The sequence below is a fragment of the Sphaeramia orbicularis genome, chromosome 11, assembly GCF_902148855.1.
Source record: "Sphaeramia orbicularis chromosome 11, fSphaOr1.1, whole genome shotgun sequence".
NCBI classification, from domain to species: domain Eukaryota; kingdom Metazoa; phylum Chordata; class Actinopteri; order Kurtiformes; family Apogonidae; genus Sphaeramia; species Sphaeramia orbicularis.
This window is the reverse complement of record NC_043967.1, coordinates 26,454,546-26,482,363: the sequence shown is the minus strand read 5'-3', so window position 1 is coordinate 26,482,363 and position 27,818 is coordinate 26,454,546. Positions and strand designations below refer to the sequence as shown.

Below are 27,818 nucleotides of genomic sequence, written 5' to 3'. Positions count from 1 at the left end.
TTTGGTTTATAGCAATGTTGTCTTTTATTCTAATTTCCAATAAACAGAGAATATATCAGTCCCTTATTTGTACAAAAATACCTGAACAGGATACAATGTAGATCCAGGAGCCGTACAGACGTTTTTACAGAGTGAAGCAAAGCACAGTGGGGTTATCTGGAGAAAAAAAAACAAAACTGGTTCATTTGCTCTTTTCTTTCCCTGAAATATTTATTTACTTCAGCTTATGATGACTTCAACCCAAGACAAAACATAACCAACACTGAGTCAGTTTCACTTGCACCCACACTGTCGATGAAACTTCTGTGCAACGTTGACCTGACGTTAGGATTTAGTTCCAGTAGGATTATGTTTCAGTCGCAGCTAACTGGAAGTGAATGCGGTGGACGGATGCTGATTATTAAGAACTTGTTACTGTTTAGAAACAAGAGGCACCTGCTGCAACAAGAGGCTTAGTTAAAAAAAAAAAAAAAAAAAAAAAAAAAAGAACGTTGTTATGCACCTTGAAATCTGAGTAAATGGAAATAATGAAATGCACAACCCTCTGGAGCTACAGCGTATAGTTGCACTACTTGTGTCTAAATGTCAAAGCTGCAAGGGTTAAGTATTGATGTGTGCTCTTGATAAAAATCCACTGCACTGTATGTGTGTGTGTGTGTTTGTATAAGGTTAATACTCAACCTCGACACGTTTACTGGAGTGTTTCCTTAAAACTGAAGGTTAGTGAGTGAGTGAAGCAGAAGGAATAGTCAAAAGATGGAAACAAAAATGGTATTGGACACTGGCAGAGTTGCAGACTCCGACAGCCTGTCAGCTTATACACACAACTGATGTTTAGAAATTTGACACAAGCCAAAAATCCAGTTTGATCTCTTAAAATAAAAAAAACAGCTTAATTTAATACTGTATATACTGTGGTATATTTTTTATATAAAAGGTCATTTTGTGGCAAACCAAAGAAAATACACAATAATGTCAATATACACACAATCAATCAAATAATGGAAAAAAAAAAGGACAAAATAAATCATTCTTCATTTTACACGGAGTTATGAGCAAAAGCATAACGCCCCATACATAGTGATCTGTGACCTAGGTACAGTGTTAGATCTACGTCTTCTCCATAGCTTCACATACTTAGAAAACAAATGATACTGTATACTGGTATTTTCATATACTCGGACTTGTGTATAGGATTGCATTGTAGCACAGTGATTAAAAATGGAGGGAGGAGGAGGAAGAGGAAGAGAGGACGGTGAATCGTCCCCACAGACCCACAGTAATGTGACTTCACATCACCTCTGACAGACAGGAAAGAACCTCAAGTGTGTTTTCTTTCTTTAATTTTTTTTTGTTTGTTTTGAACTGGGAATGCTGGGATAGCTCCAGCCAAACCTCCTGTCTGTCTCCACAACTTTGCTCAACTTTTTCCAGCTGAAAAGCATCTTTCTCTTAAAAAAAAGAAAGAAAAAAAAAGGCAAGTATGATAACCAGCAGAGTTAGCAATCCTGAATAGTGAATATAACAGTCTGGCCATCCACACACACACAAAAACACACTTATTCACCACAGGGTCATAGCTTACAGGCTGGACACAGGTGGGAAAGGGGGCAGGGGGGTTCAAGCATTATCCAATCCCTGGAGAATCTGCCCTGGCTGACTAAGAAGGCCTGATTGGTGGAGCGCAGAGCTGGTGAGTCAGTCGCGTCCTGTGATTGGTCGACTGGCAGCGGCAGTGGTCAATGTGTGTCAATGACAGTAGGGGTTACCGGTCGGCGATGCCTGGTGGCCATGGTAACCCTGCTCACTGTGAACCCGGCCCAGGATGGACAGGAGGTGCAGCCAGAGGTCAAGGTTAAATCTGCCACAGGTTTTATGTCACATGACGGCAGCTTTTCATTCAATGGTCGCACAGCATTTAGAACCAGTCCAATAAGAGCAAAGCAGTTTCTACACTCTATCTCTAACCTCTCTGCCTGTTGTGGTGTTTCACTTTTCCTTCAGATACTGGCAGGACAGTGATGGACACATTAATAGAAAATAAATCAACTGCTCTATGAGGAGTTTTACTGTAAGTGAATGTATGGATGTGGGTATGGATGCCCATTTCTGCCACTTTGACATCATAAAAGAAAGTGTGTCAAAATAATGATAATCCCAAAATATTACAATAAATGCTTTTAATTTTGTTAATCATTATTGTGAAATATTAAGATATTAAATTGAAAAATAGAATTAGACTCAAATTTAGGGAAAACTGGCTTGGACAAATATATAACAGTGTAATCCATGCAAATCTCATGCACATTGATTCAGAAAAGATCAAATTTTCATTAAAAAAACTTTTATAAAACATTGTTGTCTTTTATAAACTGTTTCAACCTGGTCTGAAACTGAAATAATAACAAATAAAGATAGATGAGAATATCACCCATTTGCTACTTATTCTCAAAAGAGATAACAGAACCACACCAACTGGCCCACACTTCATGTTTAGCTGTTCACTATATTTTTTTTTCTCTTTGATAATTTGTGTTTGAATCTGTGTTTTTTGTTAAATAATTTACTTTTTTCCTTGTCTGGTGGAATCATACGTCTCATTGACAGGATTTTCTATTCATCAAAGTGGCAGAAATGGGCTTCAACACATTATTTTTAGTTTGTAGTAAAAATGAGCTTCATTGAAAACCTTTTGACTTTGATTCTCATTCACTGTTTTGTTGATCCAAGTTTCTTTTCTGATGTCCACTAGAGGGCGCCAAAATCTGAAACCTTCAAAGTGCTACACATAATGGCTTCTATGGTCATGTTTAGACCTCCATGGTCTACTACCACCTCACTTAATATTATTGGGTATTTACATTGTCAGTTACACTGTTTTATTGAAATGTTTGGTTTGTAAAACGTCCATAATTTGTCTGACAACCAGTCCAAAGTCGACATATGGTAAGTTAAACTAAAATGTAAAATAAGGAAGCAAGGAATTTGGAATTGTTAGGTTTTTGGCATTTCTTCTTTCTTGTGAAATTAATGACTAAACTGATTATCAAAAAGTTGCAGAACAATTATTTGTTAAGTTCGCCTCAAGTATACAGCCCCTCAGTGACAGCATACTGCCCTGCATTCTGGTCTACTGAGTCCACTCCTGCTGGTGACGGCGTTTTGCACCTCAGGTCTAATTGAATTCTTTGACGCCACAATCAATCTACCAAACCCATTTAGCTTCTGCATTTAGATGTCTGCAAAAATAAGAAACATACAGCACCAAAAGGAGAAAGTCAGTCCAGAAATACCAGGTACATCACCAGTAGATGAACCTGTTTTCTCAGTTTCTTTCTAGTGGATGCTTCACAGAAACTTTTAAGGTGCGATGTGTAGGATTTAGTGGCATCCAGTGGTGGAGTTGAAGAATGCAACCATCCTCCTTTACACATAGAAGTCACTACAGAATATGACAGTTTGGTTCTATACTGTAGCAAAGTGATGGCTTATTCTTATTACAATGAAAACATAATTCTGAAAATACTTGTCAAAACAGAACTCCCTAAATCAGGGGTCTACAACCCACGGCTCTGGAGCCAAATGTGGCCCTTCAGGTTTTGTCCATGGCCCCAGAAAACATAAGGAATATAATGACCTGAATGACTCTGAATCTGTGAATTCAAGCTATTCTTACATTGTCCATGTGTAAAAATGTGCAGAATGTACATGTGGTAAAACCTTTTTTGTTTTTTTTTAAGAATTTCATCAATCAAAATGTCAGACACTACATATTTCTTGCCAAACTCTTTCACTGTAAGCCTATAAAAATGCCACTGGAATTTTTTTGTTTACTTGTTTTGGAACTGACACAAGCAATAAAAACAGTAAAAATCTCAACTGTTTTCTTCTTTGTCGTAGTATAATTTTATAAATGCACCAAATGGTAGTTGAAATGAAAACTTAACTAACAAAATAATCATAAATAGGCTACCACAGAGCAGCCACCTGCAGGTAAAATGTAGAAGGGGTTGAATATGTTAGACGGATTTTTTTTTTCTTGTTTCAGGTCACTGTAAAAGTTATTGACCCCTCCCCTAAATGCTACACATTGCACCTTAAACACAATCATTCTCTGATGTTGCTCCATTCTGTTAAAATCTTTTATCGTACGTGCATTTTTAATTTAGCTTCAATTTGTTAGTCACAATTTTCACTTAAGGCGAGAGGCACTCATTAGTTTCCAGTTCAAGTTCATTATTAAACATCCCCAAAAAGATTCGGGAGGGTTTTTGTTGACTGATTGTTTTCTGGTTGGAGGAACAGTGGTCAGTATCTCCACTCAAATCAGGACAGACGTGCAAGCAGTTAGCTCAGAACAGACTTAGGAAAAGAAAATAACATTCAAGACAAATTCACCAACTGTGAAAACAACAGATTTTGGCCGCTCAGATGTTAAAAAAAATGACTTAAGTGGTACAAGCTTGAGGGGGCCACACTTTCAGGAGTCTTCCTCCTCTTCCTCACAGTCTCAGGATGCTGCTGCAGCTGGTTCCGGAGCACATTCACTGTGGCGTGGTCATGTTGGCGCTGGCCACACCGAGGTCCGACAGATTCCCAAACCTTTCTGAAAGGCACTGCACAATTAGCCATGACTCTCTTTTCTCCCACGCCACTGTAATCCAATCAGAGCTGGTGGAAATTCACATGCATGCTTTCCAGAAAGAGAGGGGGCGGAGGGAGGGAGGGAGCGGGGATGGAGGAGGAAGCGGAGGATGACGAACCAGAGAGCAGGCAGCTTCATTTAGCTAAAGAGAACAGCTGTTGTCTGTCTGCCTGGGAGTGCAAAACTAGTTCTGCATTGAATCAACAGTAATAAAACAGCATTAAAATGACATCAAGTAATCAACTCTACAAGAGAGGCTTGTTCCAGCCTTCCTGATAAAGATTCCTCTGTCCTTTCAGCAAACCCTCGCCACTGCTCTGCTTATCTTGCCTTCAGCTACTTCTCTTTTCTCCTGACTTTTCTCTGAGCTTGTGTGGAGGCGGGACTTGGGGCTGGGTCGCACCAGGGGCTTGTGTAGGACAAGACACAGCAGAGATCACTGAGGCCACGTCGAGTCCGCTTGGGTAAGGGCTGGGGTGCAGGAGGGTATGGGGGGATAGGGGTGGGCAGGGTGTCAGCTTATCCAGACTGGACTGCACAGGTTGAGAAAACTCCTGGATCGAGTTTGATGAGACCCAGAGAGGTTCCCGTCCATCCCTGATGATCAATGAGGAAGTCAGAGGGGTGGCGCTTCCCGCCGATGGGACAGGCACCACAGCTTATCAGGCCTGGAAGATGGGAGGGGGGAAAGGGAGGGTGAAGGTCTGAAGGTTCGGGGGGAGGGCCTTTCAGGGAGGATCCCATCCGAGAGAGACCTGCAGAACTCCTGCTGGACAGATCTACACTGTCTGTTTAGTCATGATGCATGCTCTCTTACACACTGGTCACGGTCAAAACAGCACGAAAATAACCATGAGTCCCCATGAGAACAACGCAGGAGTTGGGCAACTGCAGGGTCCACATTCTGTAATGCTTGGACTATCTGAACAGTTCTTATTCAAACATCCAAAAAGCCATAAGGTGGTGAAAACCACAGTGTATTATGGGGAAATCAAACCCCATCCCCTGCCGAGCTGTTCTTCACATCCCCAAAACGTGACTTTAACTTTTCTCTGTCTCCTCAGCCTCATTGCATTGTGAGGAAGGGGCACACGGGGGCAGGATCTCAGGGTAAAAGGTGTGCAAAAAGGGATGAAGGAATACATGGAGGTGGGAGGGTGGGTTGTCACAAGGCCACAGCGGTGCAAGGGTGTTTGAGCTTGCAGGGCAGCACTCCTCTGTTCAGCTGGTAAAACTCCACCAGGTGGATCAGGTCTGTGAACTTGGTGGCGCCGTCGTCAAGGCTGAAGAACACCTGACCGTCCTCTTCACACTTCAGGAGGGAGGGAAGAGGACAGGAAACCATCAGTACGACATGCATAGTTTTTTATTCTGAAATACTGACACAAATGTAACACTAAACTCTAAGCCAATGTTAACGTCACTACTGATACCCCTTTTCCCTGTGGTAGCCTGAAGACCACCTTCATCTGCAAAGAACCAGGAAAACTAGTCCCAGATCTTTTCTAATTTTTTTTTTTTTGTTGTTTTTTTTTTAACTTTTTATTTATTCCAATATAAAACACATGAAGATGTACAAAAACCACACCAGCCTCAGTCTACAAATCACTCAATCCATGTCACATTACTTTCACTCATAACTACTTATACTACACCTTTTACATACAGGTCACAAACAAGTCAAGGCCATATATAATTTACACAGACACCAACAACATTCTTGAAATCTGACTTTCAATATTCCACCAGCACAGATAAGTATATTTGCAAAACCAAAACAGGTGCTACTGAGGAAAAGAAATAGAATAAAATAATTGAGCTACTAAAAAGCAACATGTGTAAGTAAATAAAAAGAGCAATATTAAAAACAAAAAAAGGTATTTAGAGCTCTTGTATCGTTTGAATTATTGGTTTCCATTTTCTCTCAAATTTTTCTAGTTTCAGTTGTAATCTTGCACCAGTTTTTTCCATAATAACAACCTTTTTTTACTTTGTCTATCCATAGCGTTATGTTGGGGGTGTGTGGCTTCAGCCAGTTAACTGTGATCATTTTCTTTGCTATTACGAGTAAGACTTTCAATAAAAAGCTACAATCTCTGTCTATAAGATCTTCAGGTAATGTTCCAAGTATATACTGGGTTAAGTCAAGATGTAGGTCAATATCCAGAAATCTTTTTATTTCTGTTTTCACACACCTCCAAAAATCTTTGATATGTGGGCAATCCCAAAATACATGAGTGAAGTCACCCACCACTCCACAGTTCCTCCAACATAAATCTGATGCTTTACTATATTTTGCAGTGACAAATGGAGTGTTAAAGTAACACATCTTTACTTTCCATTCAAACTCCCTCCATGTTGGACTGTTAATTTGTGTCCAGATTTGAACATTTCTTCCCAATCCTTTCCTAATTATGTTAAGTCACTTTATTATCCGTATAAGGAAATTCGGTCTCAGCATTTTCCCCTATACACTTAGCATTAGCATTAGCATCAGCACTGAGCACATTAGGAGCAGGGAGCATCCATTGACAGGTATTGGGGACCAACTCCAGGCCTTCATCAGTGCTGTAGTGAAGGCCACTGACTGGAGAATTAACCTATGTATACCTGTTTTTGAAGGTGCAAGAAGCCGGAGCACCCAGAGGAAACCCACAGGGCATAAGGAGGGCCCAAAATGCCAAAACAAATGAGCACTCATTGTGTTTGGATGCCAATGTGGCCTCACAAAGCCAGGAGCAATACTTGTATAGATTTCACTGCATAGAGACAGGGGGCAAGGACCTCAGCTCCAAAATGAAGCCAATGTGGATGTATCTTAAAGTTGTAACACCAAACACAACACAGCAAAAGTACGAAATCAGTCCTTTTTTCAGGACTCTACTAGTCTCATCCATTTTTTACTTTGTTTGTATCCTCTAATAAGAAAGGTGGTGGTGCACCTTTACATTATTTCTTTGTGAATATGACCTCTTCATAATGTGCCAATAAATTTGGTCTTTTTTGTTTTATTTGTCTTATGCTTTTGTTTTACATACAGTACAGGCCAAAAGTTTGGACACACCTTCTCATTCTTCGCATTTTTTTTATTTTCATGACTATTTACATTGTAGATTCTCACTGAAGGCATCAAAACTATAAATGAACACATATGGAATTATGTACTTAACAAAAAAGTGTGAAATAACTGAAAACATCTCTTATATTCTAGTTTCCTCAAAGTAGCCACCCTTAGCTCTGATGACTGCCTTGCACACCCTTGGCATTCTCTTGATGAGCATCAAGAGGTAGTCACCTGAAATGGTTTTCACTTATAGCTGTGCCTTGTCAGGGTTACTTAGTGGAATTTCTTGCCTTATTGATGGGGTTGGGACCATCAGTTGTGTTGTGCAGAAGTCAGGTTGATGCACAGCTGACAGCCCTATTGGACAACTGTTAGAATGCATATTATGGCGAGAACCAATCAGCTAAGTAAAGACAAACGAGTGGCCATCATTACTTTAAGAAATGAAGGTCAGTCAGTCTAGAAAATTTCAAAAACTTTGAATGTGTCCCCAAGTGCAGTCGCAAAAACCATCAAGCGCTCCAACGAAACTGGCTCACATGAGGACCGCCCCAGGAAAGGAAGACCAAGAGTCACCTCTGATGCTGAAGATAAGTTCATCTGAGTCACCAGCCTCAGAAATCGCAAATTAACAGCAGCTCAGATTAGAGACCAGATGAATACCACACAGAGCTCTAGCAGCAGACACATCTCTACAACAACTGTTAAGAGGAGACTGCGTGAATCAGGCCTTCATGGTCAAATAGCTGCTAGGAAACCACTGCTCAGGAGAGGCAACAAACAGAAGAGATTTATTTGGGCCAAGAAACCCAAGGAATGGACATTAGACCAGTGGAAATCTGTGCTTTGGTCTGATGAGTCCAAATTTGAGATCTTTGGATCCAACCGCCGTGTCTTTGTGCGACGCAGAAAAGGTGAACGGATGGATGCTACATGCCTGGTTCCCACCGTGAAGCATGGAGGGGGAGGTGTGATGGTGTGGGGGTGCTTTGCTGGTGACGCTGTTGAGGATTTATTCAAGATTGAAGGCAACCTGAATCAGCATGGCTACCACAGCATCCTGAAGTGACATGCCATTCCATCCGGTTTGCGTTTAGTTGGACCATCATTTATGTTTCAACAGGACAATGACCCCAAACACACCTCCAGGCTGTGTGAGGGATATTTGACCAAGAAGGAGAGTGATGGAGTGCTGCGCCAGATGACCTGGCCTCCACAGTCACCGGACCTGAACCCAATCGAGATGGTTTGGGGTGAGCTGGACCGCAGAGTGAAGGCAAAAGGGCCAACAAGTGCTAAGCATCTCTGGGAACTTCTTCAAGACTGTTAGGAAACCATTTCAGGTGACTACCTCTGGAAGCTCATCAAGAGAATGGCAAGAGTGTGCAAAACAGTCATCAGAGCTAAGGGTGGCTACTTTGAAGAAACTAGAATATAAGATATGTTTTCAGTTATTTCACACTTTTTAGTTAAGTACATAATTCCACATGTGTTCATTCATAGTTTTGATGCCTTCAGTGAGAATGTACAATGTAAATAGTCATGAAAATAAAGAAAATGCAAAGAATGAGAAGGTGTGTCCAAACTTTTGGCCTGTACTGTATGTAATTTTGACATGTTTTTGTATTTGCTACTGCCTATCTTTAGACCAGGGGTGTCAAACTCATTTTAGTTCAGGGGCCACATTCACCCCAATATGATCTCAAGTGGGCCAGACCAGAAAAATAATACCAGTGAAAAAAGTAAAATTACATTATGATAATGTTTATATCTATATCATTTCCTTAAAAATCTGAATAACGTCAACAACTTGAAATGTCTGAAGAAAAACAAGTGCAGTTTTAACAATATTCTGCATCAGTTTTTCAGTTTATCACTTACACATGTGCATTACAACTTACATTACAATTACAAATACACATAATACTGATAAAATTGCATTTACTTTCCTCAAAACATTTCACATTGTTCATATTTCTTCAGGTTATTCACATTTTTTTGTAAAAGGATAGTTTGTTAATGTAAATATTTTCATGTAATTTTACTTTTTTTACACTAAAACAAAGATAAAATCTGCAGTTGTCATTATTTATAGCTTATTATGACAGTATTTTTCTGGTCTGACCCAATTGAAATCTAATTGATTTATATGTGTATGTATGGAACCTGAAATAAAATTATTTTTTCACTGATTGTTAATAAATTCAGTGTAATTTTTGCATTTCACAAGTTCATCCTACGGGCCAGATTGGACCCTTTGGCAGGCCAGATTTGGCCCCCGGGCTGCATGTTTGACACCTGTGCTTTAGACTTTAAAATAGCTCTGCTGGTCTATAAGTCTCTCCATGGTCTAGCACCTAAGTACATCTGTGACATGTTGGTCCCATATGAACCATCTCAGACTCTGAGAACCTCAGGGACTGGTCTTCTGCTGGTGCCCAGAGTCAGGACTAAACAGGGTGAAGCTGCGTTTCAGTTCTATGCAGCTAAACTCTGGAACAGTCTTCCTGATGATGTGAGACAGACCTCTACTGTGACAATGTTTAAGTCCAGGCTGAAAACAGCTGTGTTCAACTCTGCATAGAACAACTGAAAGGGTTCTATCTGCACTCTTCTCTTTTACTTTGTTTAATTTGATTATTATTTATGTTTTATTGATTATGTTATAATTGTAATGGTGTGTTTTTAACTTGTCTCTTTTCCATTTTCGTAAAGCACTGTGAATTGCCCTGTGTATGAATTGTGCTATACAAATAAATCTGCCTTGCCTATCTTGACCAGAACTCCCTCGGAAAAGAGGTATTTAATCTCAGTGGGATTTTCCTGGTTAAATAAAGGTTAAATACACAGAAAATGTTTGAGAACCACTGCCTGTAACTATGTTGCTAACACTGTTATGTCAAACACCATCAAGTAATTTCAGCAGGTTGATAAATGTTAACATGTATAGTTTTTGATGATAATATAATACATGCTTCTAACTTCCATATTTACAGCAGTAAGTTGTGTTTAATAAATTGACTGAACCACTTTGAGTTGATGTCTTTAATGTAAAAAAAAAAAAACACTTTAAGAATAGCACTTTTGGGAAAGCGTTGGTCGTTTTATCAAATCCATCTGGATTTCAAAGAGTTTAGGAAAGGTGGGCCGACTTGAGGTTTGCAGCGACAAATTTCTGTGAGATTAGTTCAACCAGACTGAATGTTGTGAATGTACTGACCCAGATGGCATCTCATGATGTGAAAAGCTGTGCGATCTGCCTCACAATGACTTCTTTTCATTGAGCCCTACCATCAACAATAAGACAGCGTTTGTGTAGTTACTGTAAGTGACTGACCGGCAGGATCTGGAAGTGCTTGATCTTCTGGTGGTGGCACAAAGTGAGCACGAATGCCTTGGGGTTACTCTGACTGTCCCGCAACAGGAAGAGCCTGGTGGAGAACGTGAGAGTTAAATGAGCAAATACTTCACTGACTGTTGCTGTTGGTCGAATATCATACAGCACAGAACTACTATAACTCAACAATTGGGATGTTTTTTAAAATGTTCAAATCAGCTGTTGAAGTTTACATTAATCCCCTAAATAAAGAAGAAAATGCTGCAGTTTCTTGACTCTTAACTTTTATTTCCAGAGCGTTTAGCTGTGACAAACATAAGCAATATATTGAAGTAAACCCACCAGGTCTCCTCAAATGACCTCACCAACTTTTTTAATGCATGAACTGTAGCTCTACTCACCCATCTACTTGGCCTTGTTGTATGATCATTTTATGGGCTTCTTCTCTCATTATGCGACCATGAAACCACACCTGTGTCCTATGGATGACTGAAAGATATTTTGTAGATGACTAATCAGTGTTTTGCACACTTTCTTGTACCCACTTAGCCATAAGATTTATTATTTTATTCTGGAAAGTGAACAGTGTAGTACTTTGTGAGTACCTGTGCTCAGAGAGGATGGGTGCAGTGGGCTGGGGCTGCCCAAAACATTCATACGCTGGCTCCGTTTCTGTGAGGAAAAAAGAAACATGTGGAACCTTACATCATGACCAGAATCCCTCATTTCATCTTGATGGATCTGAGATTATTTTGATTTCCCTGGACCTTCTTTTCTTTATGGAAAGGTGCCAAAATTCTTTGCAGATGAATAAAAAATGGATTACTGCATATACTGGCCACTTTTTTAGGTACATCAAGTGGACCAGTGAGTGTGTATGTGGCTGCTGTGGCTCATCTACTTCAATATTCAAGGTGTTGTCCATTCAGAGATGCTCTTCTGCGTACACTGGTTCTAACCAGTGGTTATTTGAGGTACTGCTGCTTGTTACTGCCTTTCTCTATAACTTTGGAACAATTTCTGTAAAACCCTAGAGATGGATGTGCATGGAAATCTCAGTAGACCAGAGCAGAAACCATGTTCAAAAGTCACTTAAATTACCTTTCCTCACCACTCTGAGGCCTATTGGCCTATTAGATATTTACACTAACATGCAGGTGAACAAGTATACCTAATAAAGTGGCCAGTGAGTGTATATGGAGTAATGCCTGCAACCCAAGCTGAACTACTACATACGCCACTGTTATGCCACTCTGTCCACACACCATCTACAAAACACACCTTCCATTTGGGCAAATCTATTTAAACTGCATACATTTCCCAGCTTTTCCTCTGACACACCAGTGACACTGCACTACATTGCTGTTGCTACCTCTTTTCCACCCCAGCATCTACCTGTGGGCTCCAGGGAGGAGATAGTTAATCACATGACCACAAGAATTTTTATGGAATAATTCTTTTATACTAGAATTGATGCATAAGGTGATTTGGGCAACAGAGACGGTTGTTAACTGAGAAATGAGGTTAGATGACAATAACAAAAGACAGAGCAAACCAGTCCAGACTCCAACACAATCTTCACATAAGTCCACGAGCAGGTGCAAATCTTTCATCATACGCTTAATATACTTGAATTTAGAAGTTATGAAACTCAACCATCTCTTAAAAAAATCTTGTTTTTCTGCTGGGATATTATGTAAACCATTTTCATCACTTCTTGAAAATCTTGGTAGTTTTATAGCATCACTGAGATATTATAATTCAAGTGGTATGAGGCTTCTGCATCTCTGCTTTTGGGCTGAAGAAAATTTACCACAAAACACCCTGATCTTGTCTAATCACCGAGTGTGTTTTCAGACAGATAGGAGGGTTAAACACATGATTGGCAGGTGTAATTACAAATTGCTGATCAGATGTTGTCAGATGGGACCTAAACCTCCACTGCTCGACTATGAATCTCAACTTGGATGAGTGTCCTCACTTTAAACAATTTATGAAACAACATCAGGCCATTTATATTAAATTTAGAGAGAGAAAGGAGCTGTGGAAAGGCCTGTATTTTCAGATTCTTCAATTTTTTTCCCTCCTGCATCTTTAATTCAGACTTAGATTTATTGCCTTAAAATTAGATTATTTTTCTAATGAAAAACAAGCTTGACTAGATTATTTTTCATTTTGGGAAAAAAAACCTGGGAAACAACGATTTCTTTTACTGTCTTTGAATTCCCCCCAGCCAACCATAAAACGATTCACAACTGAAAAGTAATTGACAGGAGAATTCTAGGATTTTCCAAGCTCTGTGAGACCTGACATGAATCCATGACATGAGTTAAAGTTCAGTGAAGAGAATGAGAAACAGCGGTAAGTATAATATGGAAAAGGACCAAAACCATAACACAGTTGGTTTGGATAAAACTTGTTTCTTCTGTTCTTAATGTTCTGACTTGACCCACTGTCCAAGCGGTATCAGCTCCGTCCCATCCCTCTTCTTACCCTCCAGGTCTGTCCCTCCTCCAGGGCGGCGCTCTGGGCCTCCACAGGGTTATCGATGACGCGGCCGGTCCGTCCGGAAAAGTCCATGGCGACCAGGGAGTTCTCAGACACACTTCGCTGTGTGGAGACGTGGCAGAGTGGGAGGGGTGGGAGGTGGAGGGGCAGGGGGAGGGGGCACACAAGGAGTGGGGTGGAGGAGGGAGGGGTGGGCAGACAAAGGTCAGAGGTCAAACAAGCCAGACACACTCACTGGGGCATGACAAATCCTGTCTCCACAGACCCACTTTAGTCAACCCACAAAAGCACATACTGTCCTGGCTTTCTAGGTCCCCTGCTAAAATTATACACTTTTTATTAATAACTTAGAAATTTACTTTCAAAATCAATGAAATTAAATATCAGTGCTTCATTTACTTTTGATGGTTAAAAAAAATCGATAATTAAGCTACTTTGCACATTTCACATTCATATTTTTCATCATCCGTATATAGAAAGTATATAGCACGATTTTCTACAATAATGAATGCATACATCAGACATCACACTTATAATTTAGAAATTTTCATTAGTTCTTGCTCTTTATTTAGTCTTTAGTTATGTTTATTGGATTTGGGTTCCATTTTAGCTTTTATTAATTTTTATGTGAGATAATTTTATTGAGTAATTGAATAGATTTAGCTTTGTTTTTGGCTTATTTTTAGCTTCTCAGGTGTCATGAGGAAATGTGCAACTGATGGAAATTTAAAAAGTGGAATGGATGGCAGCTAAAAACGCATTTCAATAAAGCACAAAAAATCTTGTTTAAGGCAAATGTTTTTCCTAAAAACATTTACATTAAATAAATGTTTGTAATTTTGTCTTGATATTCCAGTCAATACTGAAGTTTTCAATTACAATAAGCACAACATGCTTAAATTTGAGCTATTTTCCTACTTTAAAGATATCTAGTCTAACAAAATGCAATGATTATTATTTTTGCTTCATCGTGTTAATTTTGTTATTTGATCTTTCATTTTGCTTTAATTTTTCTCAAAGTTGTTTTTCCTTTTATTCTATAGGGTATTATTTTACAGCCGTTTCAGGTTTAGTTTTAGTTATTGTTACAAACTCAGTCTACGCTGTGGAGATCTGTGACTTAGTGTAATTCGCAGTCATCCTAAAGGAGCTTATATCACCTTTACTGAGCTCATGGCATGAGGTGATTAGTTTGGGTGACACAGCATACCATACATACTTTTGTGCAAAATTTTCTATTTGCCTTATGTGTTGTCTATTTTATTCAATGCATGTACGTATGTGTAAATATTATGTAAATGTATTTTTTCAAATACCTCCAGGATAAGATGTTATGTGTAGGATGTACTTTTGCCACAGAATGCTGTTTGTTTAAATGATCAGCCTGACCTAAATCTGGCCCATAAGCCTTTTACTACAGAACATAATTAACCTCTTTAACTAAAGGTCAATGGGCGGCAGTGATCATTGAATGGAAGTTCGCTTCAGCACTTCATAAATCCGTCTAATGCAAAATGTAAAAGTGATCAGATTCTGACTGGAGGATGCATGTTTCCTCTGAAGAAGAGGCGGGTCACAGGTTGGCCATGAAGTTAACTGGTTTTCAGTTCTAGTTAGCTGTCTGCTAATGAATGGATCAATCTGAATTGGTTTTGCCTGAGTGGGGGCATTAGAGTGGTGTTGTAAGAAGGTGATCACAGACAGATCCTCACCACAGGCGCTGAGAAATGGGAGGGGTTAGACTTCCTCTGCTGGGGAACATTGTAGTTCTGATAGAGTACAATACCATACTGTGAAGACACAAGGGAAAAGATAACTCAGATTTCCCAGTTACAATACATGAAAAACTACAAGAATATAACAGCAAATGAAATACCTTGAGCAGTCTGAAGGCCGTCATCCAGCAGGTCCTGCTCTGTTCGTCCTCAGCACACAGCATCTTTAGCTCTTTACAGTCACTTCTCACTTTACTGGGCTGTCAACCAAACAGCACACACAGCAGGATATCAAATTAATGAGAAACACATAACAAACGTGGCCATGTTAGGCCTCTGTTGTGCTTTTTGGCATCTCTTTTTTCTTCACTAGAAGGTACATAAATGCCTTCGAACCTGCAAAGCTGCATAGTGTCAGGATTTATAAGACAGTAATGAACCCCGGTTGGGCTTGGGAGGTTACGGAGGCAGCGATATTCCAGTCAGTCAGATGAGAATACTGCCGTCGCCATGTCACACAGTTAGTGAATGAAATTTAATTACACCTGTTTAGCAGGTACTCGCATCACACTGTCGAACTCTCGTTTTCCTTTGGCACTAACAGGGACATTAACAAGACTGCGACTTAAATACAACCCCTACTGATAAATTTATTCATGTCACCATAGCAACAATCCAGCCACCCCCCAGCAGCTGAACAAAATCCCTAACCCTAACTGCACTGTCACCCCCGCTGACAGCATGCACGCGCATGTGTGTGTGTGTGTTTAACAGAGGTGAGGAGGTTAGGCAGGCTAGATTTGCTGTACCATCCCAGCTTATCCCACTGAGCTTATCCCAGATCAGCAGGTGACCCACCGTAGATAACTCCTGGAGTGGGACACACAATGTCGGGTGTGTGTTTGAACTCCTACTGGGCTAGTTTTAACCCCTGTGTCCTTTGACACACACACACACACACAACAGAAGCAGGTGCATCTGTTACAAAGCGGTTTTACCAATTATGAGGGAGCAGCAAGTCATACCCCTCAGATGACACAGTCTGCAGCTCCTATGAGTCAAAGCACCTACAGACTGTGGGATTTCACAGATTTTATAAGTTTACTGCAAGAAACACTGGGCAAAAACGGAGCTGATTGGGTACAACATCAAGTTTCATGTGTGTAGACCAGGGATTGCTTTTTGAAGGTCTCAGCCTTGTTTTGGAGTCAACATTATTTTTATTCTGTTTCGTCTCAGTCTTGGACAAAAAGGACCAGCCAAGATGCCAACTTTAGGGAAGTCACTAATCTGCTGGTGCATCATCAGATTTATTTGTTAACTCCAATTCAAAACTAAATTTCTGCATCAAACACAACCAATGACTTGGAGTTTTTGGAGAAGCTGTACATAACCACTCATGTACATAATGTACATACACAGCTGGAATACTTTGATTTTCAGACACATTCCTCCTTTTATTCCAATTCATACACATCAATAATCACCTTTGACCAGGTTCAGTGAGTCCCAGTTACATTTATATATCAAGAATACATCACATTGTCAAAATCATTTCATAAGAAAATGTAAAAATATTTTATTCCAACTTCATGGACAACAGTGTGTTAAGATGCTACAGTTGTGGCCAAAAGCTTTGAGGGTGAAACAAATGTATACTTTGCATAAATATGATTTATTTGCTAAAATAATGCAATTGCTCTTCAATGTACCTCAGAAATACATGGAAAAAAGTTCAAACCTGAGACAGAAAAGCATGAGGAAACAAAGTTTGTGTCATTGCAAAAACTTGGGCCATGACTGCAGGTGCAAAAGGTACTTAATCGATTTATCATATTATAAGGAATGTAGCTAATGCAGGGTTTGTGTTGTGAGAGACTGAGGTGACTAGGAATGCATCATTATTTCTAGGTTAAATTTTTGCTTCTGATAAACAATAACAAAGATAGGCAGAACATGTGTAGCTCTGTCACTGATCCTACAATATTTTGTTGTAAAAGCATGTTGTGGCACCCTATATCATTCAACACTTCCCATTGAATACATGGGAACCTTTCTGTGGAAATTCAAGCACCTGAAAGAGGATATTTATTTCATTGTCATAGTGACAAATTCAACTGGTTTGGCCATATCAATATCAATCATATTCTTGTTCACATATTCTTAATATTTGGTTGCATATTATGCTGCTGTGTGTCTGGTCTTGGTCATGACTTAGTCTCAGTTTAGGTGGTGTTAACTACAACACTTCTGGACAATGAAACTTTTGAAAGTTTATGAAACTTTGGTTGTATATATATGAAGAAATGTGCAATAACTTTGTTATGGTAGCTGGGTTGAATTATACCATGAGCTCCTTTTCCACCAAAGGCACTTTACTTAGTGCTTTATTGAAATGCATACTTGAATGAATTTTAACTTTCACTTTAACCAGAATTTTGAAAAACCGTGGTATGTTTCCATTGAAATTTCCATCAACCCCAAATTTTCCCTGAAAAAAGTCCCTGCTTGGGGATAGGACATTTCCAATCCACAGAATTCTTGGGGACTGAAGAACGCTGATTGATGGAAAACACTTGCTGCATTCCACACTTACATTAATTCACAATGTTAAAGCCAGTATGCAGCGGCAAACTTGTTTATTCCATTTCTACAAACTTTGTGTTTGGATTATTTGGAAAATGAAGCAAAAGACGAAAAGTTTTTGAGCATATTCAGTTTGCTCCTATAAGTACATTGCAATAATTTGTAATAATATGCTCCTAATACAGCTGAGCCTGATTTGAATACATTTCAGAAACTTTGAGATGCGGTGGAAATGCAAAACACACAAATTACCATCTTTAACCCAGGTTAATAAATTCCTGGTGATAAAACTTCCTGGGAATATTGGTGGAAAAGTGGTTATTGACACTGATCTATTTATCTATTGAATGTTTCATCAATAGCATACAGTAGAGCCACATGAATCTTACTGTTTACTACATTGCATCGTTACCTTGATGCAGAACTGGAAGTCTGTGGGGGAGTTGTGGAGTTTTCTTCCTGTGATGATGGTGAAGATGTTACTTTCGTCCAAATCCGACAGCAGCTGCAGATGCCGGGGCTCCTGATTATTAAGAGTTACAGACAGAGAGGAACATCAGGAACAAAATAACCAAAATATGTATTTCTTCTGCTTGGAAATATGCAGAATTAATTGTGTTGATCTGGCCAATATTTTAGCACCTTAGATGTTCCTTTAGTAGAGTAATAGAGACCAGAGCGTCGCAGAAACATGTAGAGCTTCTTCCAGGATTTACGTCCTGGCTCCTTCACATACAGATAACCCTGAATCTCTGGACAGCTGCTGGAGTTCAGAAAGTTCTGCAAAATAACATATACAAGAATCTAGTTGGAACTGTGTGTAATGCAAAGTAGGACTGTGAATTGAAACTGATCTGATATATGATATCACGGCACAGGATTGCAGTAAATACTGGAATACTGGGCTTTTTTATGCTAATGTTGGGACAGCCTCAGAGTATAAAAAGAGAAAAGGTTGTGTAACAGTAGGATCTGCAACAAATTATATAGCATTGCATCATAGCAGTGTGTTTTTTTGAGAGTAGATATACTGTTGTGTTTCTAATACAAATACAAAACATTTAGAAATCTCAATGGATTTCTCCGTCATATAATATGGCATTAACAACCTGTCTGAATGCAAATATAAAAAAACATCCTCCATATTGAGAATGTTTTCCAGAGGTTTATTTTTAGGTATGAGATAAAGTTAGGGCGTTTGTCGTCACAGGTGAAGTACTAGAACTGTTCTTTGTTCATCTCATTGTCTCACCTGTAAGAGCTGTGACTGAGGGATCGAGCCATCAGACTCCTGACACCAAGCCACCATCTGCTCCGGAAAGAAGTTCTAGATGTAAAAACAAACAACGAGATGATAAGAGTGAGACACAAAGAGGCACTGGAAACCACTTTATACTGTACAGGCTGGGAGTAGGGCAGTGCTTGTCTGCAGAACACGCCTCTGTTTCTGCTGTGTATGTTTGTCTGACGAGAACAAGGACTCAGCTCTGAGACAAAGTGGTGCGGATGAGAGAGGTAGATAGAGAGAGAGAGAGTGAGAGAGCGAGAGAGAGAGAGAGAGAGAGAGGGCACTCCAGCCTGGGAGTAGATGCAGTATGATCTCACCCGCTGATGTAATCCCCTTTAGCCAGCAGCGCTACTCTTAGTGTGATTGACAGGCCGCGGCCAGCACTCTGGTGTTTTACTGTGCTCATTACCACAGAGCTGAGGTCACCTGCTGGCTCTGACACTCACCTAAATCACCACTGCAATAATGTCACCGTATACCCGGCATGTAACACCAGAGTCCACATCAGCAAAAGATGCCACGCAAACTGGCTAGCACTGACTCGCTGGCTGTCAGATGCAGCTTCGTGCCCAGAGAACGAAACACAGCTCTGTTTTATATAGTTTAGCTTACATTCCTCCGCTTCATCCAAAGCGTGCATGAGGAGAATTTGGAGAGTGAATGCTATTTTTATGGCTGCAAAATGCACTTTTTTTTTTTATCATTTCAGTGCAGTTTCACAGGCCACCACACCTAAAAGAAAAACTCAGGTGGAAACACTAACTGCCTGTAGTTGCTGGCATAAAACAATTAAACGTAAATGTTTTGAATGTCAGCATTAAATCTTAGCTCTCACCAGCCTCAAGCCAAAAATATCAGACTGGAAAATCAGCCCAGCTCCAGCTGTGTGTTTAACAGGGTGTGTGTGTGTGTGTGTGTGTGTGTCGGGCTGCGTGCTAAAACGAACAGTCACAGAAAGGTCATTTCTGGGATGCGAGAGGCTCACCAGGGGGTTCCTGAAGAATTCATATTTGGCATAGTTCTTCCTGAAGAGGAATTTACTGTCGCTGCTCATGGAGGCTTGAACCTGAACCACCAGCTCATGGTCCTCCAGACACCGCTCTGCACCGGAGACACACAGACAGACAGTGTTAGTCATCTAAAACATGCTTTTCTTTCGATTGTCCACAGGGATCGACAAGGAAAAACGGATTATTGTAACATACCCTCAAGCTTTGCTACTAAAAATAGGCAAAACAAGTGGCTTTGTGTTAATTATTAATACCACCCTAAAATCAGATGACATATCTGAATGAAAAAAGCATTTTCAAAATACAGTGTAAGGGATGTTTCAGTGTTCGCTGTTTTTCTCTTGCGAAGCTCTGGTTGATCTGCAGCATAACAAGCAGCTCTTTTGCATTTCCTTTCCTTTTTTCTCTCTTCTCTTTCTAATACTGGAAGCATCTTTTGAAATGTCCTTGTCACCGAAGGACCTTGTTTACTGCAAACTGTTATGAGCACTGTCCTCTAGCTCTGGCAGGACAAAACACAACTTTCTGATGACTTTCTGACTTAGTAGAATCACCAAACTGTGTGTATTTATCATGTAAATTAGCATACAGTGGTGAATCAGTCACACCTTTACATTTTAAACGCAGACTGAAATGTCTGTCAGTATAGGTCTCTCAATCAAAACAATAATAACACATGTACTTTAAAAGTATAGTGAAGAAGCATAGGATTATGGGAGTTGTCTTAGCAGTTGCTGCAGATGAAAATGAATTTGAAGGGACTCAGGCAGAAATCAAAATAAGCTTTACTCAAATTAGATTTAGTCATTTTAATAATGTAAAGCCATTTTATACTAATGTTGCTTTTCCCAAACTGTGAACTAGCTGTTTTTAAGTGGTCTCCAATTGTCAGCGTAAAATAAATGACAATAATATGATTTTGATTTTTGATTTAGTGATTTATTCCGAACATGCAATGACATGTAACATATATGCGAACAAGCAAAACATGCATGATAATACAAATATCAACAATCATAACAATTTTAGACTGAAGAACACCAGAATAGTTCCATTAACATGCCCAAAAAGGGAAGAATATGATATGTGAATTTATTTTCCAATTCAAAACAGTATAAGGAAGTTGTCAGGAAGGAGGGAAAACATATAAGAAGATGTAATAGATGAAAATGATGTAAAAAGTTTAACAACGACATAAAAGACATAAAAAGACATAAGAAGATGTAAAAGAGAAAAAAAATATATTGTTTCAGATAAATATTTTCAACAGAGGATAAGTCAGACAATGTAGCTATTATGATCACTCAAGAGGAGACATAAGATTGGTTTCTTGGGTCTCAAGCTAAAACCACTGTTCTAATGAGACAGCAGTAACTAATGTTAGTTAACACAAAGTTAAATGCAAACTTAACATTGGATCAAATGTTTGACCTCATGCTATGTTCAAGTTAACAATATGTTGTTACATACATTATGTCCAGTCACACATTTAATAAGCTAGCATTAGCTCAGTCTTGTAATTTATCAGTAAATTAGCTTTATAGCTCCTTGATAATTGTGTTGAAAAATAGTATTCAAGCCACTAAGCAATGCATTGTTAGTAGCTAAGTTACAATTAGATTAGAGGTTGACATGTAATATTAAGCTAGGATTTAGCATTTTGTTAGCCAACATTATTAGCATAGCCATATCAATGAAAACTAGACACTGAAATATATTAAAAAATAAATGATCTGCTTGATAACTGTGTTGCAAAGGAACATTCAAGTCACTACAATAATATGTGCAGTAGTTAGGGATGTAAAAATAGGAAAATTTCATATCACGGTTATTGTGACCAAAATTATCACGGTTATCATTATTATCGTGGTATTGTTGAAATTGTGCTCAAAATGTTCAAAAAGTACTTATACACACAAACAAAATAAACAAATAAACAAATAAAATAACAGCACAACGCACTTTGTTGGCAGAAACATTCATATATTACCATGTAAACATCAAACATACAAATGTGCATTAAAGATGACACCTTATGGCCATTGTTTGACCATTTTTCATATCAGATTTGAGTTGTTTTAGTTTCTTTTCCATAGATAGATAGATAGATAGAACCAACAGAGGTCTCTCTCTCTCTCTGTTTTCAAAGTGCGGCAATAAAACACGGTTATCATGATAATTACAATTAAACGGTAATACTAACCACGGGGAATTTTACCACGGTTTATCATTATACCGGTAATCGTTACATCCCTTGCTGTAATATAATATTAACAGCTGATGTACAAATAGATGACTTATCTTGTAACTTTACGTTTGCTAACATTATACAGGTCTGTTCATTGTCCATTAGAAGACACAGGCAGCACATCGTAGTGAGCTACATACTGAAGTACATCTAGAAATCTATGCTCTTCTTGATTACTGTGTTCCAAAATAGCAGGTTAATACTAAAAAAAAAATACACAGTGTTTTTCAAAACCTGCGGCATTATTGTTACTTAGTGTACACCGATCACCATAACATTCTGACCACTGACAGAAGAAGTGCTAATAATGTTGATGATCTCCTTATAGCGACACCGTTTGGCAGCAAGTGAACAGGTAGTGCTCAAAGTTGAAGTGTTGGACACAGCAAAATTGATAATAGTCAGAATGTGATTCTGACAAAGCCCAAATTGTGATGAGCAAATGCCTAGGATGGTCTGAGCTCTTGTTTGACCTCTGACCCCTGTCTTGTTCCGGTTCTACAGTAATTAGAATGTGCATGAATGATCAGTTATGTGAAATGATAAGCATTGTTAAGAGTTGTTTACTTTTTATTTGGGTTGGGAGGACATTTATGTTTTACTTGTAAGAAAATAATGAACTAATGTTAATGCTCTGCTTGTGCCTGGGTGTTGCATAGGTTAAATGAAGTCGGAAAAAGTGCTCAAAGTGTTAAAAACCTACTGCTTGGTTGGTCAAGTTATATATAATTAGATATCTTTATTTAGTTTTAGACTGAGGCCACGTGTTAACAATAACAACTAATCGACTAATTGACTCACAACTAATCGACTTAATTTGCCTTGATTATTTGAGTTAATTAAAAATCCCATCATGTTCTAAGAACAGCAAACAGATTTCAATCCAATTGAGCATCTGTGGATGTCATGGACAAACAAGTCCAATCCATGAAGACTGCATTTCACAACTTGCAGGATTTAGAGCATCTGATGCTGTGAATGTGGATCCACAGAACACTTTCAAAGGTCTGGTGGATTCCACCCCCAAGGTCTGAGCAGTTTTGGCAGGTGGTCACAATATGGATAGAGATCCAGTTGTTCTTTCTTAGATCACTTTTAATAGGCTACTAACGGACCAAGCTGTCCATGTCTAAACGCTCACTTCTCCACACACTAATAGATGCAATTACAATGAAATAATGAACATTTTTACCACTTCACCTGCCAGGAGTCATAATGTAATGGCTGATTAGTGTAATTCCGTGATCAATTTGGGATAGGATGTCATTGGTAACAGTGTTTCCCATAAACAGCCTTAACACAGTGACCAAATGAAAGTGAATAACACTGAATAAAATGACAGATACGATGTCAGCACGAGCCAGTATAATATATCACACAGGCCTAATGATTGTTTGGAAAATTCTAACGTGAAAATGTTACATATTACACTTTAATTGCTTTAATGTGAATCACAATATAACAATAGTAAGCGGTGTAAGCCTGATTTATGGCAAGTGATTGTATTGTATACAATGACACAGCAAGAAAAACTGTTGCCAAGAGACGAGCAAGGGAGTAAAAGGTTAAATAAGGAGGGGTTGTGAAAAGAAGAAGCACTGTGAGGCAGAGAGGGAGGGGGTGAAGGTGGAGAGGAGGAGGAGGAGAAGTGGTGAGAGATGGAGAAGGGGGAGGAGGAGGAGGTGGGCATTGCAGGAAGATGATGTCATGTATTTAGGCTGATTGCTGAGAGCAGCGAAGCCATAAGCAAAGTACAAGCCACAGACAAACACCCAGCCGCACATTAAGAGCTCATACAGGGATAACCTGCTCACTGTGCACCACAAAGACTACGTTACTGTATGTGTGTGTGTGTGTGTGTGTGTGTGTGTGTGTGTTTTCTCCTCTTTCTTGAAGTTGAGGGGATATGATCTCAGAGTGAGGCCGATTAGAAACTGATAGTGACAGGATGTTCCAGTTCTGTGTCAACTCAACTCAACACACACACACATACACACACACACACGAAATGATAGCAACTGGGATTTAGCACTAATTCTCCCATTAGATTAACTCTCATGGTGTTCTTTCTTTAAGACAATATACAGATACGGATGAGAATATCCACATGACTCCCTACATGCACTTTAAAAGAAGCTGTAAACTTTTTTTGGGAAACCGTTTATAGTTCATGCTAAAAAAAAAAAAAAAAAGAAAAAAGAAAAGAAGCATTCTGGCTGCACTTTAGGGCTGGAAATGTCTGAGTTCTGTTTAAGTCTGTGTGTGCTGTGTGCACGCACTGGCTGCAAGCAGGGGAATTTCCTGTGGAGGGTTAAGGTAAGATTGATTGGCTAGAAAGGCTAGGGGCTCGTCCGATGGAAACCCACGATTGGTTCCTTGCAGCTCTGGTATGACGCTCAGTTCAGGCCTCTCCGCCCTTCCCCCCCTTCTCTCTCCATCTCTGTCTCTCTCCCTCGCTTTCTCTCACCCCTCATCTCTCGCTCTCTCCTTCCCTCCCTCCCTCCCTCTCCTCACCTCACATTCCATCTCTCCGGTGCACTTTTTTCCAGAAGCACAGATCAAGCAGTAAAGCACAAAGCAATCCTTTGACTCTAAAAATACGACTTGGGAGAAGGAAAGCCTTACCGAGGACAAAGACGGAGCCAGAAAAAAAAAAACAAAAAAAAACATAAGAAGGAAATAACGCTTCAAAAAGAGACATGGCAAAAGTGAAGAAGCAAAGCATTTGCGTTGTATTAATCCCCCCCCCCTCCCGCTGAGTGTATTATTGGGAGGTAGGAGGCATGTGAGCAGAACATGGAAAATACTTAATCCTACTACCACCACACCTCCCTCTCAGAGTCGTATAGAAGGCGTACAAGCACTCGTGCCATGCTCAAGTGAACATACATACTGAGGGTACGCACACACACGGGAGTATCCCCACCCATGCAGAGACGACACACAAAAGGAGTATAGACACAGAGACATACATACAAGATTGACACACACCTGCAGAAAGGACACTTTAAAGCCTGATGCCGACTTTCAGAAAGGACTGAAATGTAATCCCTACCAACACCCGTCTGAACCCTCTTACAGTTTTTCAAGCCTCATATGAATCTATGAAGATCCTACAATTGTATAGATTCCCCATTGTGGTTTCAAAGCATTAATGCTACAAAACACATTTACAGTAGAAAGAATATAAGTGATTCTGGAATTCTAACTAGTGTTCACTTAGGTTACTTTTCGTACTCATTATTGCTGTTTGACCTCTTTCCAAAAATATACAAGCAAAGTTTGTATCCATATTGCATTTGCATCCACACCAAATCCACATTTACATCCACACACCAAAACCTATATGTACATATCCTTACCAAGACCAAGCAGGGGGTGGTGCTCCACCAGCGTCCAGGCATTGTCATCCAAACAGTGGCTCTTGTAGACCAGCAGCTGACACACATCTCTGGCCGTCATGTCGGCTGGGATTTCCACAACTTTCCCGGCCCCATCCTCGCTCCACACCTTCACTATCTGAAAAACACAGACACAAGGGAGTAAAGATGGGAACATGTACATAAGAGCGGTAAAAGGTCACGTTTTCACACGCTGGAAAAAGTCTAATAACGTTCAGAAGGCGTGATGTGTCCCGAGTCACTTTCGGAAATCTGAAGGGAATTACGGGAGAATAAAACAGATCAGGAGTTACATTTACCTCCATAACCAAGCTCTTGGTCAAGTCCACTCTAAAAAAAAGGTCCTGTTCACAATATTCCGTCACTCCAACTTGAGATCAGTACAAGGGAAAAAAAATGGAGGATGACGTTCTGGAAGGGTCGGCCAGCCCCTTCTCTCTCAATTCAAGCCTTTTGTCCACAGCTCAACCAAACTCACACACACATCCAAAAACACGCATGTAAACTTCCTGCGCAATAACCACAATGACACATTTCTGGTGTAGCAGGAATATTAACGATACACGAAAAAAAAAAATAAGAAAAAAATACTTGGATTCATTCACAAATTGTATTTACACTTTTGGAAACGTCTTTAAAACTGTCACAGCTGGGAGCAGCAGGCAGGTCCAGTTCAAAGGCGTAGTACCTCCCATTGTTGCGCCATTTTGAACCATTTCAGCCAAGTGCCCAAAGCGATATTTAAGCTGGGTGTAATTTTGCCTTCTCCAAAATGTGTTGTTCCCCATCTAGCCACAGACCAGCTGCTTCACACCAGTGCAGTTTCGCACATTCACCGGAGGACTCACAGGCAGCAAAACACGCAAAAGCACACGCATAAACATGGGCAGATTACTATTGGAAAACACAACAACTCGTTATCCTCCATATTTCAGAGAGAGGACATATGGGTGTACATGCGTTGTATGTGGTGTTGAGTTGTGTGTGTGTGTATTCTCACACGCCCACGTACTTAACATCTCCTGTCCACAGCAGGGAATCTGCTGCAAATTCAGCTCCCCTGCACTTCACACACAAAGCTACCAGAGAACAACTGTTGAAAATTACACGAAACAAAATACAAAGCTGGTGATGTTGGCACAGGCAGTGGTAGAAGTGGGGGGGCATGGAAAATTATGTCAAACAATGGCACCATAAAGTGAAAACATACACACATAAAAAAAAAAAGACAGAAAATGACAGCAACGGTAGCCTAGATATGACACAAAACACCAGACGATGCAAAAAGAGATTCCAAACACAACCAGAAACAACGTCACGGCGTTCTGCGCCCTTGCAAAGATAGAAAACTCCCTCCTATCTGCTTACACACCCCCGTAAAATGAGAAAAAAAAAAGTATTTTCATGAGTTTTGTTTGAGAAAAGTTTTGAAAGAGGGAAAAAATGCAAAGGCCTCATTGCTGCAAACTGACACACACACACACACACACACACTCACTCACTCACACACGTATACACAACTCGCAACGGACACTTAACACACAAGTCTCTTACCTCCACAGCCTGAAAGAGGCAACAGTCTGGAGAGCAGGATGGCATTTTCACACTGAGACGCTCTCCAGTGACACAGAGACAGAGAGGGAGGGAGGGAGGGAGGGGAGGAAGTCAGGGAGAGAGAGAGAGAGAGAGAGAGAGAGAGGGAGGGAGGGATCGGGAAGGAGAATGCAAGAGAGGTAAGAGAGACGAGGGGGGGTGGGGGTGGCGGGGAGGGAGGAGAGGGAGGAAGTGACAGAGGAAGGACGAGAGTGAAACAGAGAGACCGAAACAAGAAAGACAGCCTGCCCCTTCTTCTTCTTCTTCTCGTGCTGGGCAGCATAAAGGCTGAGCGGTGACGAGTGGTATGAGCCGCCGCTCCTCTCTCTCTCTCTCTCTCTCTCTCTCTCTCTCTCTCTCTCTCTCTCTCTCTCTCTCTCTCTCTCTCTTTCTCTCTCTCTCTCTCTCTCTCTCCTCCTCCTC

The 27,818-nt window shown here is 40.0% G+C and overlaps 1 protein-coding gene across 3 annotated transcripts in view; it reads right to left on the bottom strand.

The window, feature by feature from the left end:
* Positions 1-27,818, bottom strand: part of LOC115428386 (growth factor receptor-bound protein 10-like) — a 67,345-nt gene continuing 39,527 nt past the window's right edge. For 2 of the 3 annotated variants that reach the window (XM_030147409.1, XM_030147410.1), the window contains 12 exons: positions 25,764-25,920; positions 20,129-20,244; positions 19,108-19,182; positions 18,498-18,635; positions 18,268-18,378; positions 15,431-15,529; positions 15,267-15,344; positions 13,540-13,656; positions 11,652-11,718; positions 11,448-11,535; positions 11,047-11,140; positions 1-5,957 (listed from right to left, as the gene is read on the bottom strand). In XM_030147409.1, coding sequence (XP_030003269.1) covers positions 5,811-5,957; positions 11,047-11,140; positions 11,448-11,535; positions 11,652-11,718; positions 13,540-13,656; positions 15,267-15,344; positions 15,431-15,529; positions 18,268-18,378; positions 18,498-18,635; positions 19,108-19,182; positions 20,129-20,244; positions 25,764-25,920 — 1,287 coding nt within the window. In that variant the 3' untranslated portion in view covers positions 1-5,810. The remainder of the gene's footprint in view (positions 5,958-11,046; positions 11,141-11,447; positions 11,536-11,651; positions 11,719-13,539; positions 13,657-15,266; positions 15,345-15,430; positions 15,530-18,267; positions 18,379-18,497; positions 18,636-19,107; positions 19,183-20,128; positions 20,245-25,763; positions 25,921-27,818) is intronic. The other variant, XR_003936619.1, reaches the window with a different exon arrangement.